The following is a 13,781-nucleotide window of genomic DNA, read 5'->3' as shown; positions in this document are numbered from 1 at the left end:
ACATTATTAATTGTAGATAAAGAAAGTATACATTTTATAGGCTACCAGAAATTATGCTTCTAAAATTTTAAGAAATGCAAATGAAATGTACATACTTGTACATGTAAACTATCGTTTTTCAGTTATTGACTAATGGAAAGATAGCTGTATATAACATGAACAAATTGAAGATCTGCTACCATCTTTGTACAATTTTAATTGTATTTTAGTTTAAATAGTTAAGTAGCAGTTTAGTTTTAATAGTTAACTAGTAAATAAATTTTAAATAGTATTAACTGTAGTTAGTTAATAGCATAGTATTTATAGTATAATATAGTATTTAAGGTATAGTATAGTATAATATTTAAATTATAGTCTAGTTTGTTATTTTAATTTCAACCCTAAAAAATTTTCAAAATATCCTTTTGCTTTCAAAACTTGATGTGTTTAGACTTGAAAATTGCTTATGAATAACTTATATGCAAAATAGTTTAAAAGAAAACTTTCAAACGGTTGTTGTTCTCCCACTTTCACATTTAAATAAGAATAACCAAAGAATTAGTTTCTTCTCAGGGGTGCTGTTCTCATTGGACATTTTTTAAGCATTGCAGGCTTATACTGATTGTGTCTTAGTCATTCTTTAAAATGCATATATAAATAAATATGAATTATTTGAGTCATGAGATACTGATAATTATAGCCTTATCATATTTTTAAAAACTTGACTAACTGTGTTTGACTTACGATTCTAAAAAGAAGAGTTAAAATGAAATTCTAAAAAGTTAGGCACATCTTTTATCAATTTATATACGTGTTTATGTTTCAAATGTCTAAGACAGTGGAAGACTAGTCACCAAAAAGAATAAGGAGATCATATGATAGGAAAAGTCTAAGTCAAATATCTTACATTTATAGTATTCTGAATGTTGACTGTATTTAGTTACAAATCCCTTTCCTTTCAAACATTTGCTGAGTTCTCAATCCTTAAGCTGTGTCTGCATGAAGCAACTGACTTGAATGTTTTGATCCAAACCTTTTTTTTGGCAACCATTTGTTTGCCAGCAATGAAAATGTTTTGAAAGGCAAATAAATGTTTTTGTGGGTAGATTTTCTATGCAATGTAAAACTTCATTAAGCCTTACATACCTTCCTGTATTCCGAATAAGAAATTAATCTTGGAGAGAAAGATGAATGGCTTGACGTTAAGCATTTATTAATTAGTACCAGTTTTGTGTACCTGGACATCTCTCACAGGTTTGTTGTGAGGGTTAAATGAGATGATGTATAGGAGGCAGGAAGCATAGGATAGTACATTCAGTAAATGTCAGCACACAAAAAGGAGCAACAGCTTCTGTTTAAACATAGGTGATTCACTGCTTATCTCCAAACCTTCTCAAAACCCTACTAAATGACAGCAAAATAATTTTTAAAAGCATAAATCTATGAAGATCAAGAAAATGGGAGATTAAATAGCAGATGAGACATATCCAATAATTATGGAAGTTTAAAAGTGGGTAGAAATGCTTAAAGGTTTAACAGATTTGAGAAAAATGAAACCTTGGAACCTAGAAAAAAATCAGCATTCAGGATACCTCTGAAGAAACAGGAGCAATGGTAGAAAGTAAAGGAGCAGTTTTACTCCAGTGCCCTATCACAACCACATAGGCAGTCAACTACCTCTTTGCCATTCTGACAAAACAATGTAGGTTTACCTCTGGAGAGGTTGAATAGAAAGGACTCCGGTATTAGAGATCCCAGGCACAAAAGACCACTGGCATTTGATTAATAGATATTCTGAAAAAAATCCAGAAAACAGAAGGAAGGAAATTTTCAGAGTAATCCCAGAAAACTTCCCAGACTTGCAGGACAAGAATATATAGGTTACAGTGTCCGTGTGAGTACCAGGAAAATATATGAAGAAAGAGCCTCACTGTGAAATTTTAAAATTTCAGGTATAAAGAGAACAGTAGTAAAAGTTTCTCATGGTGGGGCGGGGTGGGCAGTGGGGGGGAAGTCACCTAAAGGCTTAGGAATCAAAAAAAAAAAAAAAGACACCTGTCTTCTCAACAGCAACATTTTAAGCTAGAAGACAATGGAGCAATGTCTTTAAATTTCTGAAGGAAGATGATTTCTAATATCAAATCCTATATCTAGGTAGATTATAAATTGAATATAAGGGTGGCATAAATGAATTTTCAGACATACAGGATCTTTAAAACTTTATTTTCCATGCACCCTTTCTCAGGAACCTATCAGAGGTATTTTTCAGGCTGCAGCCCACCACTGGAGGAAGGAGATAGATACTTCAGTTTGAATTCATTTTACTTATCTGCCTGTTTAAAAAAATTGATCAGTATTCTTCAGAGGAGCATAGCAGAATCCAGAGTCCTTACAATGTACCATTTATAATATCTCAGATAAAATCACAGATTATCCTTAAAATATGAAGTAACAGGGAAGCATGACTCATAGCCAAGAGAAAAGGCAAAATGGTGATTGACTCTAAGGTGACCCAGGTATTGAAATAGCAGACAGGGATTTTATAAAGCAAATATTATAGCTACGCTCGAAAACAAAAAAGAGAAACATCCAGGGAATGTGCTCTACCAAAATAAAGGAAGTAAATTAAGAACAAAATGGGATCAAGAAGACAAAAATCCAAAATGTAATTGTTGAAGAGAGTCTGGCAGACTCCGGATGAGTCTCTGGGGAAAACAAAAACAATGAAATTGAAAGAAATCCTTACATCTTTCAAATCTTTTAAATAATGTAGATGAAATAGTGTTAGATTCACAATAAATAAAGCAAAAAAGAAAAGGAAATTCTGAACTACAAAAACTTTTTTTTTAATTTATAAAAAGAAATTTGATCCTGGTGGCCAAGCTGTAACAGTGTTTATGCAGTCATAATAATGTAAACACTAGATACTAATTTAACAAAAAATTACATTTTTAAAATATCAAGAGGGGAGGAAGGAGATGGTAAAATGAGACATCTGTGAACACTAAATCTTCATCTTCCATAGTAAAAAGTCAATCGATAGTATTTAAAGCTGAAAAATAAAATAGCCTTGGAAGCGTATTTCAAATGTGGAGGTAAATAACAGAAGAACAAGCTAGAAAAGTTGAAAGTATTTTCCTTCGGAAGTAGAATTACAGATTGGAAAGAAGTATGGCTAGGTATTTCTGTCTGTCATTATAAAACTTAGAGTATTGTTTGACTTTTTAATGTTATATACATTTTAACTTAGATAATATTTTTTTTTTTTTTTTTTTTTTTTTTTTTGCGTTACGCGGGCCTCTCACGGTTGTGGCGGAGCACAGGCTCCGGATGCGCAGGCTCAGCGGCCATGGCTCATGGGCCCAGCCGCTCCGTGGCATGTGGGATCTTCCCGGACCAGGGCACGAACCCGCATCCCCTGCATCAGCAGGCGGACTCTCAACCACTGCGCCACCAGGGAAGCCCTCTTGTTTTTAAAATAAATTTATTTATGGCTGCATTGGGTCTTCGTTGCTGTAAGCGGGTTCTCACTGTGGTGGCTTCTGTTGTTGCGGAGCACGGGCTCTAGGCGCGTGGGCTTCAGTAGCTGTGGCTCGAAGGCTCTAGGGCACAGGCTCAGTAGTTGTGGCGCATGGGCTTAGTTGCTCCACGGCATGTGGGATCTTCCTGGACCAGGGATCGAACCTGTGTCTCCTGCATTGGCAGGCGGATTCTTAACCACTGCGCCACCAGGGAAGCCCTTAACTTAGATAATAATTTTTAAATTAGAATTAAATGTTTATAATGCACATAGCACAGTTCCTATACTGCCTAAGAATAAATTAGGTACTTAATAAATTATTACTACTAAGACTTTTTATTAACTCTCCTTCTAGTCATTAAAATCATTGCTTATCCGTTTCAAATGGAAAAGAATACATAAGGCTACAAATCTAGGGAAGTTATTTGAAGTATCTGAAGTTATGTAGTTACTTAGTGGCCAGAACTGGAGTCCAGATTTCCTGTCTCTTAATTCTTTCAGTCACAACATGGAGGATTCAGAGAGGGTCTTTGAGGTTATCCGTGGCTGACAAATATGGTTGCAAGCAGAGCTGTTCTTTCCTAGCCTAACCTCATATCTGGCCCGATAACTAGTGTGTGATAGACAAATGGATAGAAAGACAAATAAATCTTAGACCAAGTGATAACCTACCCTAAGATTTTGCCTCTTCATCACATAGCTTTTAGCAATTCCTATATGTACTATGTATTCATTTACTATTTATTCTCAGAAAGGAAGGATCCAGAGATTTAGCCAGAATCCAAAACAAAGAGGTGCAGTAGAGGTGTGGTTAAAATGAAACACCTTCAGGATGCTAATGATTGGGAAATCATTGAATTGATTCTGCTGTACTTTTGAAACCTTTTAGAGCTTTAGAGAAATCGTTCTGCTGAATTTACATGGGCCCCAGCCAATTTGCAGGGGTTATTGACTTCATCTAGCTCAATTTATTTATATTATAGATGGGAAAACTGAAAACAGTCAAGGGGAAGTGGATTGCCAACATTTACCAAACATTTATAAACTTCCTGTTGGGGGAATGGTGGTCCTGGACCTAGAGATATTATTCAGAAGGAAGTTGGGAGGCAAGAGCATTAGGTATCTAACTGGTTGAGGAAGATAAAGACCAATAGGATATGTGTGTGTGTGTGTGTGTGTGTGTGTGTGTGTGTGTGTGTGTGTGTGTGTATAGATAGATAGATTTATTATAAGGAACTGGCTCGCGTGGCTTTGGATGCTGAGAATCCCAAGTTCTGTAGTTGGCAAGCCAGAGACTCAGGAGAGACAGAATGTAGTTCGAGCCCAAATCCACAAACCTGAAAACTAAGAGACGGTTTAGTCCAAGTCAAAAGGCTGGAAAGGTCTGTGTCCCAGTTCAAGGCAGTCAGGCAGAAGGTCTTCCCTCTTATTCAGCCTTTTTGTTCCATTCACCTCTTCAGTTGATTGGTTGAGGCCCACTAACATTAGCAGGGGCTGGTGGTGGGGAGTGGCAATCTGCTTTACTCAGCCTAGGGATTCAAATCTTAATCTCATCCAGAAATACCTTCACAATCACACTCAGAATTAACATTTGACCAAATGTCTGGGCACCCTGTAACCCAGTCAAGTTGACATATAAAATTAACTGTCACAAGTACACAAAGGCTTAAGATAGAACTGAAATTATTGGAGCTTAAATGTAGAATAATGACAGAAAAACAAGAAATATAATGAAGAGAATGAAGGTATATGGAAAAAAATCTTTGAGTCAGTCCGTCTTTAAAGACCACACTGAAGTCAGTACACTGAATTATCATAGATCCTGGAACAAGAATTGTGGACATTATATTTGAAGATCATGTTAACACTTAATCTAGGGTACATCACCATTTGGAGACATTGAAATTTAGAAAGCAGTAAGCAAAAAGCCCCAGAGGCCTACATTCAGATGAATACTGTGGAAGTAGAGAGCAAATTCAAGACCCCGAGCCAATTAAACCAACAAAATCAACAGAAGTTGGTGAAAATAAAATAGAGGAAAAAAAATTGTTCGATTGTTAGTGTCATTGATAGAAATGAGAAATTGAGAAGAGATTTATTTGTGGGCTCAAAGATGTAAAGTTTAAAGTGTACCTTTTATGCTCAACCTGCAAATAAAGTATAATAAAATATTTAAAATGCAAACATGATGAGTGTTAATATGCTAGGGGAAATTTTTTTCTTTGAAACAGTTGTTACAAGTATAATATTTTTAATTTACTTTGAAAAATAGAAATAATATTTATCAGAAACAAATCAATGCTGTGAAAGTGTTCCTGTTGTATAATGCTTTTAGCAAAATATTTTACTGTTACAAATAAATCTCTATAAAGTTACTATCATCATACCTTTATCCATATAGTTAAGAAAATTTGTATACCCATTCAACCAGTAATTGGTCTTAAAGGATTCCTCTGCTATGTCAATTCTTGCATATTTTATAAATGCAATTAAATGTATACTACTTTCATTGTAATAAAAAAATCATAAAGTCTACTATCATTTCATGTCATTTTAGTTACTGCCAGGAATACTTGACTTGCTGCAGTGAATAATGAAGTACAACTTCCGTTTATTTTCAGGGATTAAAAAAATTGAGGGGTTTCTTACAATATATTGATAGAATCAACTTTTTTTTTTTGAACACTGAAGGTATTAGAAATATTTCTTGATTTTGGTTTTCTGGTTCTAGTATTGTTTTCACGCTGAGTGCACCGGTCCTGAGCTCAGCCTCCTGTGGAACTGGACTGCCAAGCTGCTAACTTGCTTTTTAAGCTTACGTTGTTAAAGAGAAGTTTCTTTAGTCTCTTTGGTAATTGTAGACAAAAGTTCTAGAAGTTAGCCAGTGGGCAATACACACTTTAGTGTGATCACTGTAATTAGTTAAGAAGCTCACCCTCCTCACTTTGTAGAGAAGAGGAGGTGAGAGTGTGGAGGAGATGATCTTGGAGTGTGGGACACGTCGGGGCCAGATGGGCTTGCGGTGCAGTAACACAATGATAACTTTCAGCCCTGAGGACTCACTACGTGGGAGTCCAAGGCATACTGGAGAGTGCCAGCAGTGCCAGTGCTAGTGAGGGCACTAGGTTGGGTGAGGGAAATTAGTAAATAAGGTAGATGAAAGCTAAAGATAAGTTTTCCTGCTAATTATGACAACTTAACTGTGATCCAGATCTCTACAATAGTTGTGTACTGGTTTCAAAAAGGTGTTTTAAAATGGCTAACTCTTCTATGTGTTTATTTTCCATTTTCTTCTTTTTTTTCCGACTGAATGTGTTTATACACTGACATTTTGGAGAGTGTTATAAATACAGATTGTTCACATGTGTTGTGGATAAACAGTTGATCTATTGGGAAGACAATTTAGGGAGGTATACTTATCCTGGTCCTTTCTTAACATGAGTAAAATTACTTATATCTGTATAGTATTTTAGAGTTTTCAAATCATCACCATCCTCCATTTAAGAAAATAAGAAGTTACTTGACAGTGCGGCCTCCTGGCTCTCCGTGTCCAGACAAATGGATACTGAGCCCATATTCTTCTCCACATTGATTATGTGTATTTTATTCTGTCATAGAAATGTTTTTGTTTGAAAAAACACATGTACACATATTTCCCTGACATTCTTCGAGTTTTTAGAAAAATATGTTCACATTTTTCCCACTGAAAACTTAGTTTCTTTCTGGGTAGATATATCATCTTTTGAAAAACCTTTCCCCCAAGATTTCTTTTTAAATGGTTCACAGTTAAATTTAAATTTCTATATTTAGGTAGAATTATGTTTATATACCAACCACCAGTATCCAGGAAATTCAGTGGTAAGGCTGACACATAGGGAGTTTATAGTCTATTTTGTAGTCTGTGTATTTAGACAAGGTTTGAAGCTTACTTAGCAAAATCTCTTGACCATTCAGAATTTCTTTAGTACAAATGCACTGTTTGATTTCTTATACTTGCTAAGATAACAGTGTGTCATTTTTTAAAGATTAGTTCTTAGGAATATGTGTTAGATTTATTCCTTTCAAAGAAAGATGCATTCAAGAACAGCTTTTATATGTAAATATTTTTATAATATTGGATAGAGTTGGTTTGGTGCAATCACCATGGTTTGATCAAATTTGGAAGAAGTTACAGGCACATTTTTGTAGTGTTTTCTCCAGCATCTTTATTTTTTTCAGCTGGATGTATTTTATGTTCCTTCTAACTAATCAAAATAAGAAACTGATTTTGCCTGTGCCAAAAAATAGAACTATCATTTTTCACATTCTTTTATTTTCCAGGTCATTTTCAAGTAAGATTGTGTTTCTAGGACTTCTGAATCCCAGAAAACTCTCAACTTTGTAGATATAAGTGCCCAGATGAACATTTCAGGGGGAATCTAACTTTTCATGCAGTATGTTTTGTGTTGTGCATTCCAGATACAGTTAACTTTTTGTGTGTATGTGATTAGTGTGGAAAGAAATTAATGCAGTCCAGTATTATGATTTATGGACTGAATCCTTTGCCCACTGAAGACTTGCCAAAACTAAAACTATTTTTTTTCCTTTGGATATTAGAAACAGCTACTGTTTTTGTTGATCTTTTAAAGTTCTGAATGGGCCTATTTCAAATCATACCAGCATGGGAGCTCAGATTAATAATATACTTATTCAACTAGTGATACTGAGTGAAACCATTGCTCACATGGATATGAGGATAAAATTTCATAAAATTATTTTCAGGTGCATTAATGCATTTCTGGAAGCTGCATATGATTTTTCTTTTGCATGAAAGAAGTCAAGGATTTCTCTTTATTGTATCAGTTACAGGTAGGCGTATAAGTTAATTTAATTGCAATTTTTTTATACCTTAAAACATAAGACATTTTGCTTTCAAAAGCAGTACTGTGATTGCTGGACTATTCCCAAAGGTTTTTAACTCTTAGAATGTTTATCTCTCTTGAGACATCATGACTATAGTATATTTAATTTAGATTATTGAGAAAAATTTCCTTTGTTGTTAGTTACAGCAAGCTGCTGAAGTTTCTCAGCTCCGGGGAGCAAGGGTAATCTCTGCTGAAGATCTTCTGTTTTTGATACGCAAAGATAAGGTAATATAAAATAATTTCATCATATTGAAATGCCAAGCTTGGTGATTAATTACACTTATGTAAGGAAGCTACCCTTGTTTTATAGCTTTCACATTGGAATCATAACTGTTGAACTAATATTTGAGTCCTCATAGTTTGCATAACAAAATGGTTTACTACAAAAGCATTTATTTTTTATTTTTACATGGACAAGGGCACTTATGTAAAAGTATGCTGACAACGAATTCTCACTTATCCTTAAATATATATTTAGACATTTTCATTGCTACATAATGTTCACTAGATATTGACCAGGTGCTTTGTTTTGGTAACTGGGATATAACTAAGTGGCATATTTATTTTTCTTCTAATTTTATACAGGCTTTCATAGAATAGTTTTTTCACTTGAAATACAAAGTTTTTTCTGTGACACTGGTTAAAAGGAAAAAAGCAAATCAATCAAGATGAATATTGTATAAGATAAATATACACCATAATATCTAGGTTTTTTAATAGTTAAAGATCTATCTTTCTTACTCTTTGAACTCTGGCATTAAAATATTTATGCTGGTATTTACATGTATAATTTTGTCATAACTATCTTCCAAGAGTAGCTAGTTTGAAAATATTTTGTGACATTTTGCATGTTTTTAATAAAATTTTCATCTGAAAGTTACATGTGGAAAAACGAACTGAATAACCACAGCATGTTATGGTAGACTCTAACCAAGTGAGCACGCAGTGCTTAGTTCCTAATGCTCCATCTTTCATTTCTCCGTTGTTTTCCCCTAGCATTTTAATTACATTTACCATTTTTGTATGTTTGTGGCTCTGGTTTTTATCAGAAGGCATCCCATCTGACCTTCTGGATATCCTGGTTAACATTCTTGCTGTGATACCCAGTTACTTTATACCTGTGAAAGCTCTCCTTCTGACTGACTGAAGATTGACTAAACTTCTCTTCCTTCTGCGGTGGGATTCAGAGATCTACAAACTGCACCTCGACCAGTCTACCATTAAACTTTATACATTTTTAGTTCATTAACTCTTATATGGTATGAGGACTATAAAGAGAAAAGAAATGTATTCACTATCAAGAAGCTATAATCTGGTTTAGGAAATCTGCATGATTTAGTTGAAGAAGCATTTTGAGACTCACAGCATTTTAAGGTTGTGTGATTAGATTGGAGAGGCTGTAGGATTTGTTGAAGTGGAGGTTTCTGCCTAGGGTGAGACTCATGCAGCTATATGCAGCTATATGTAGAATGGATCTAACCAGGACGCAGGCTCAGTAATCAAGGCAAACTGTGATTAGTATGATGGCTCTGAAAGTGGATGGGAAGGAAGAATTCAGAGAGATGGTGAAGAGTAAGAATGTTCAGGATCTAGTGACTTCATTAGGAAGACGGGGAAGTAGGCACCATATAGCAGTGGTGCTGTGAGGAAAGAGCCTGAAGGTGCCGTTGGCAGGAACAGGGACCTTGAGCCAAGATCCTTTACGAAGGCAGCTGGAGGGCAGTGGAGTTCACATCAGTACTTTACAGAATATGTCCAGTCAGTTTTTCTTTTCCATCGACAGAGGTAAACAAGCCAGCACAAAAAATAGTCCACATTGACACTTTTCCCTGCCTTTCGGGGAAGTCAAAGTTTTAAATCCTATGGAAACTTCAGGAATACACACTGATTGTCAAAACCCTTCTATTGTCTAGAAGGACTGTTAATCAGAACCTTTTTAGCAACCAAGAGCCTAGCTGTAATATGATAGTTGCCATTATTCTCATCTTTCTCCTCAAAATAATAATTTTATTTATATGCTGGTGTGTTCCAAACAGAATTTAAAGTAGTTTACATGACTGTAATATAAGACAAAATAAAATCTAAAGTACTGAATTTTCAGGAATCAGAGGAAAGAGAAAAAAAGGATAGCAAACACCTATATACAGGTATATGTTTTTTCTCTTAATAATGCTGGTTTATATTCAAGCAGAAGTCATTGACTGCCTATTGTGTTTTCCATACTGCACTAGGCAGCTTCACTCATTTTCTCATTTATTCCTCACAATAGTCCTCTAAGGTAAGTACTTTACTTACTTTGTAAATAAGGAAACTGGGGTTCAGAGGTCATGTTCTACTTCTGGTCCTGCTATAAGCTCCAGTTGTGAGACTATCTTTAACCTCGCTTTCCCTATATATAAAAAGGAGATGATTATATTTGTCTGTATCTCAGGGCTATTGAAAATTTCAAATAGAATGCATGTAAAAGAGCTTTGTAAAATACAATTTATTTCAGCTGTCATTAGGAATCTTAAACATGAAGACCAGGAACCAGTAATAATCCATTCTAAATGTAAGCATACAACAGATGACAAAGTATTATCAGTTACTTTTAAAGTTAAACAGTATTATAGTCTTCTAATAAACCTAAAGAAAGCCATCATTAAGACTCAACTATCATTCATCAGCTTTAAGTTTCATAAAAATATGTTTCTCAGATTACAGAATGTTTTCCAGAAATATAAAACATAAACCAACTCTTCTAAATAAAAGAAAAGATTCTTAGAGAATAAAAAAAACAATAAAAAGGAGAGTGCTTGGCTTTTTAAAGCAGTTGTTACAAACTCCTTGTCTAGCTGTTTGTAAATCATTTTAAAAAATAAAATTTGGTACTGAATGTGTACAAAAGTCCACAAAGTCAGGATTTGCAGCATAGTGTGGAAAGTTTATCACAATCTTCAGAAGGAATTTAACCAAAAAACCCAAAAAACAAAAATCATTGTGATTCTGGAGTATCTGGATACTTGCAAATGAAAAGGGCTTTTAAAAATGCTAGCGTTGGGGCTTCCCTGGTGGCGCAGTGGTTGACAGTCCGCCTGCCGATGCAGGGGACACGGGTTCGTGCCCCGGTCTGGGAAGATCCCACATGCCGCAGAGCGGCTGGGCCCGTGAGCCATGGCCGCTGAGCCTGCGCGTCCGGAGCCTGTGCTCCGCAACGGGAGAGGCCAGAACAGTGAGAGGCCCGCGTACCGCAAAAAAAAAATTAAATTAAATTAAAAAATGCTAGTGTTGTAGCTTTTATGTTTAATTTGATGACTAAATTTTTTATTCACAGTACTATGCTGAGAATTGCTATATCCCCCCCCACAGTGATCCTGGGGTACACGTTATTAAATTTAGTTATCATAATAGTCTTTAATCAATAAAGCGAATGTATGTGTAAGGTTTTTTATTTACTTATTTCATATTTTTAATAGAAAAAACTTAGAAGACTGCTAAAATACATGTTTTTCCGAGACTACAAATCAAAGATTGTCAAAGGCATCGACGAGGATGATCTTCTGGAAGGTAACTTAAAGCACTAAACTAAAACCAGTACAACACATGTATGCTGATGACACATTTATACAATGTCAATGTAGATATTCCCATCAGAGTAGAATATATGTACTTCTGTTAAATAATGTAGTTTAGAAACTGCAGATATTTATATAGTTGGCAGTTAAATCTTGTATTTTCCAATTATGTGACTTCAGAGTAATCTGGTATTTTAATTCTTTTTTTAATAAAATGACCTGCTTTACACCAGAATGTCATGAAACTAAGAAAATTTTGTTGATTTAAAACATAACTGATTTTAGCAAGCATAATTTTTCTGTCCTGAATGGAGGGAGCCAGAACTATTATATTTTTGAAATAGGCATGTATGTTTTTTTGTTAATTTATTATACAAAGTATCTGATATGTTTTATAATGTAAAGTCACCTCATTTTAATGTGTTATTTCTGTGCTGTTTGAAATCTAACAAAAAGTCTGACACAGAATGGGAAATTTTCCTTAGCTGATTTTCCAACTCAATTCCCCATTTTAGGATATTTAAAGAAAATATTTATGTTGCAAAATCAAATAGTGATAAGCTGAAAATAGATAATTATTAAATAATACTTATTAATCCAAATAAATATGTTGTATTTTTGAAGTAATTCATCTATTTTGTGTTGAATATAGTCACTGCATGGTAGTATCCTTTGCTGGTAGATACACTGCTAAAGTAGCTAAACAAACTCTACTATATTCAGAAGAATTCCAGAAAATTGCTCAAAACCAACTGAATCAAAAAACAACAAAAACCAACTGAAGAGTTAACTAACTTTGAAAGAGAACCAGTTACTTTCATTGATCCTCAATAAGTCAGCAAGTGTAATGGCCATGCCAAAAAAAATTCTGATCAAATGTCTAATCAGTGTTGTCTATTTAGTATTCCTGCAGTTCTCATAGAATTTAACTCCAAATGAATTTAATGCTTCCCTTTATGGAGAGCATAAAGAATCTAGACTTGGAGCAAAACAGACCTAAATTCCTATTAATCCCAGTTCTCTGCTTTCTTTCTATGGGTCCCTGAGGGTCAGTTTTCTCATTTGTAAGTCATAAATTATACTACTGACCATGAGAGCTCAACATACTATATGAAAAGCACCTGATACATTCCCACCACTGAATAAGTGATAGCTGTTAATACTATGCTTTGAATACCAAGCTCAGAGTAGTGAGACTAGTATTCAGTTTTACTAACACTGTCATATCAGTTTTATGTCCTCACCTCCTCGTTTATTTCAAACCTCTCCTCTTTATCATTTAAATTTTCTAATCTTGTGTGTCTCATATAAAGTTTTAAAATACAGTTGACCCTTGAACAATGCAGGGGTTAGGGGTACCAACTGTCTGAACAGTCAAATCTGCCTGTAACTTTACAGTTGGCCCTCCATGTATGCGGTTCCACGTCCCCAGATTCAACCAGCCTCATAGAGTCACATACTGTAGTACGTATTTAATGAAAAAAATTCATGTGTAAGTGGATACACACGGTTCAAACCTGTGTTCTTCAAGGATTCACTGTAGTTGATATAATTTGTAAGGTAAAATACTCAGGTAAAATACATCTAATACTGAGATGGGAGTTCTAGAGTGGCCTTGTGAGGAACGTGGTAGACTCTTTTCCCAGTGAAACACATTTAACTGGTGAACATTTTAAAAATAATAGTTTAAAATCTTTAGAAATTGTCCTAAGGGCAGACAGCAAATGGAGGAACATATTCAAAAAGAATCTACTAAATCTCATTAAGATCAGTGAGACTCTGTTGTGTTTGAGCCACAATATACTCCCCTCATTTCTCTCCTCC

At 34.8% G+C, this 13,781-nt stretch overlaps 1 protein-coding gene across 7 annotated transcripts in view; it reads left to right on the top strand.

The window, feature by feature from the left end:
- Positions 1-13,781, top strand: part of SUPT3H (SPT3 homolog, SAGA and STAGA complex component) — a 462,022-nt gene that overhangs the window by 275,156 nt on the left and 173,085 nt on the right. For all 7 annotated transcript variants that reach the window (XM_032649933.1, XM_032649935.1, XM_032649932.1 and 4 more), the window contains 2 exons: positions 8,542-8,628; positions 11,859-11,949. In XM_032649933.1, coding sequence (XP_032505824.1) covers positions 8,542-8,628; positions 11,859-11,949 — 178 coding nt within the window. The remainder of the gene's footprint in view (positions 1-8,541; positions 8,629-11,858; positions 11,950-13,781) is intronic.

This window comes from Phocoena sinus, chromosome 11, assembly GCF_008692025.1.
Source record: "Phocoena sinus isolate mPhoSin1 chromosome 11, mPhoSin1.pri, whole genome shotgun sequence".
NCBI lineage: Eukaryota > Metazoa > Chordata > Mammalia > Artiodactyla > Phocoenidae > Phocoena > Phocoena sinus.
Note: the sequence above shows the minus strand (reverse complement) of the source record. Positions and strands in the feature narration are given on the sequence as shown.